Genomic DNA, 598 nt, shown 5'->3' on the forward strand with positions numbered 1-598 from the left:
CTCTAAGATGGGTGCGAGTCTTACTTCTTATGGTATTGAAAACCAGGATACAAGTTCTCCAACATGCCGAAGAAGTCGCCAATTTTAATGGGGTCAAGTGTGCAAATATAACGACCAGATGCCTCACGCTTCTCATACATCAGAAGTGCAGCTTCAGCTACGTCTCTGACATCGACAAAAAGCCAGTTACGATCCTTCTCTGTATACTCACTGGATCCTATAAAAGTTGTTGAGGCATCTTTTCATTCTTATTAATTAGAAGATGGATAGTTTAAGGCTTTATAGGATACTTTTAGTACTAATGAACTAAGGTTTGGGTTGGGACGATTTTTTTACCTCTTCTTAAAGCATTTTTTTCGTAAAAAAATTAATTTTTTTCACTAAAAAATTGTTTTAAGTAGTAGTAAGAAAGCCGTCACAAACGAAGCCTAAACCAGAGGTACTTCATCATTGTCATAATATAGAAGAGAACCTTTCAAAATGTCGAGGAGCAAGAAGCTGCTAACATTCACAGTTGATTGCAGTAGAGGTCCAATAACTATACTTGGACAGAGAGTGACCACATCAAGTCCAGTTTCCTGAGCATGTCTGAATGCTT

General features: G+C 37.6%; 1 protein-coding gene across 1 annotated transcript; it reads right to left on the reverse strand.

Moving 5' to 3' along the window:
• Positions 1–24: 24 nt before the first annotated feature.
• Positions 25–593, reverse strand: LOC110096715 (cinnamoyl-CoA reductase 1-like; the record flags this gene model as incomplete). Its single annotated transcript, XM_020822772.1, has 2 exons — positions 25–217; positions 473–593. Coding segments are annotated over 2 exons (314 nt in total), but the record flags the coding sequence as incomplete, so codon positions are not given.
• Positions 594–598: the final 5 nt, after the last annotated feature.

Source organism: Dendrobium catenatum, unplaced genomic scaffold (assembly GCF_001605985.2).
Source record: "Dendrobium catenatum unplaced genomic scaffold, ASM160598v2 original_scaffold_199024, whole genome shotgun sequence".
NCBI lineage: Eukaryota > Viridiplantae > Streptophyta > Magnoliopsida > Asparagales > Orchidaceae > Dendrobium > Dendrobium catenatum.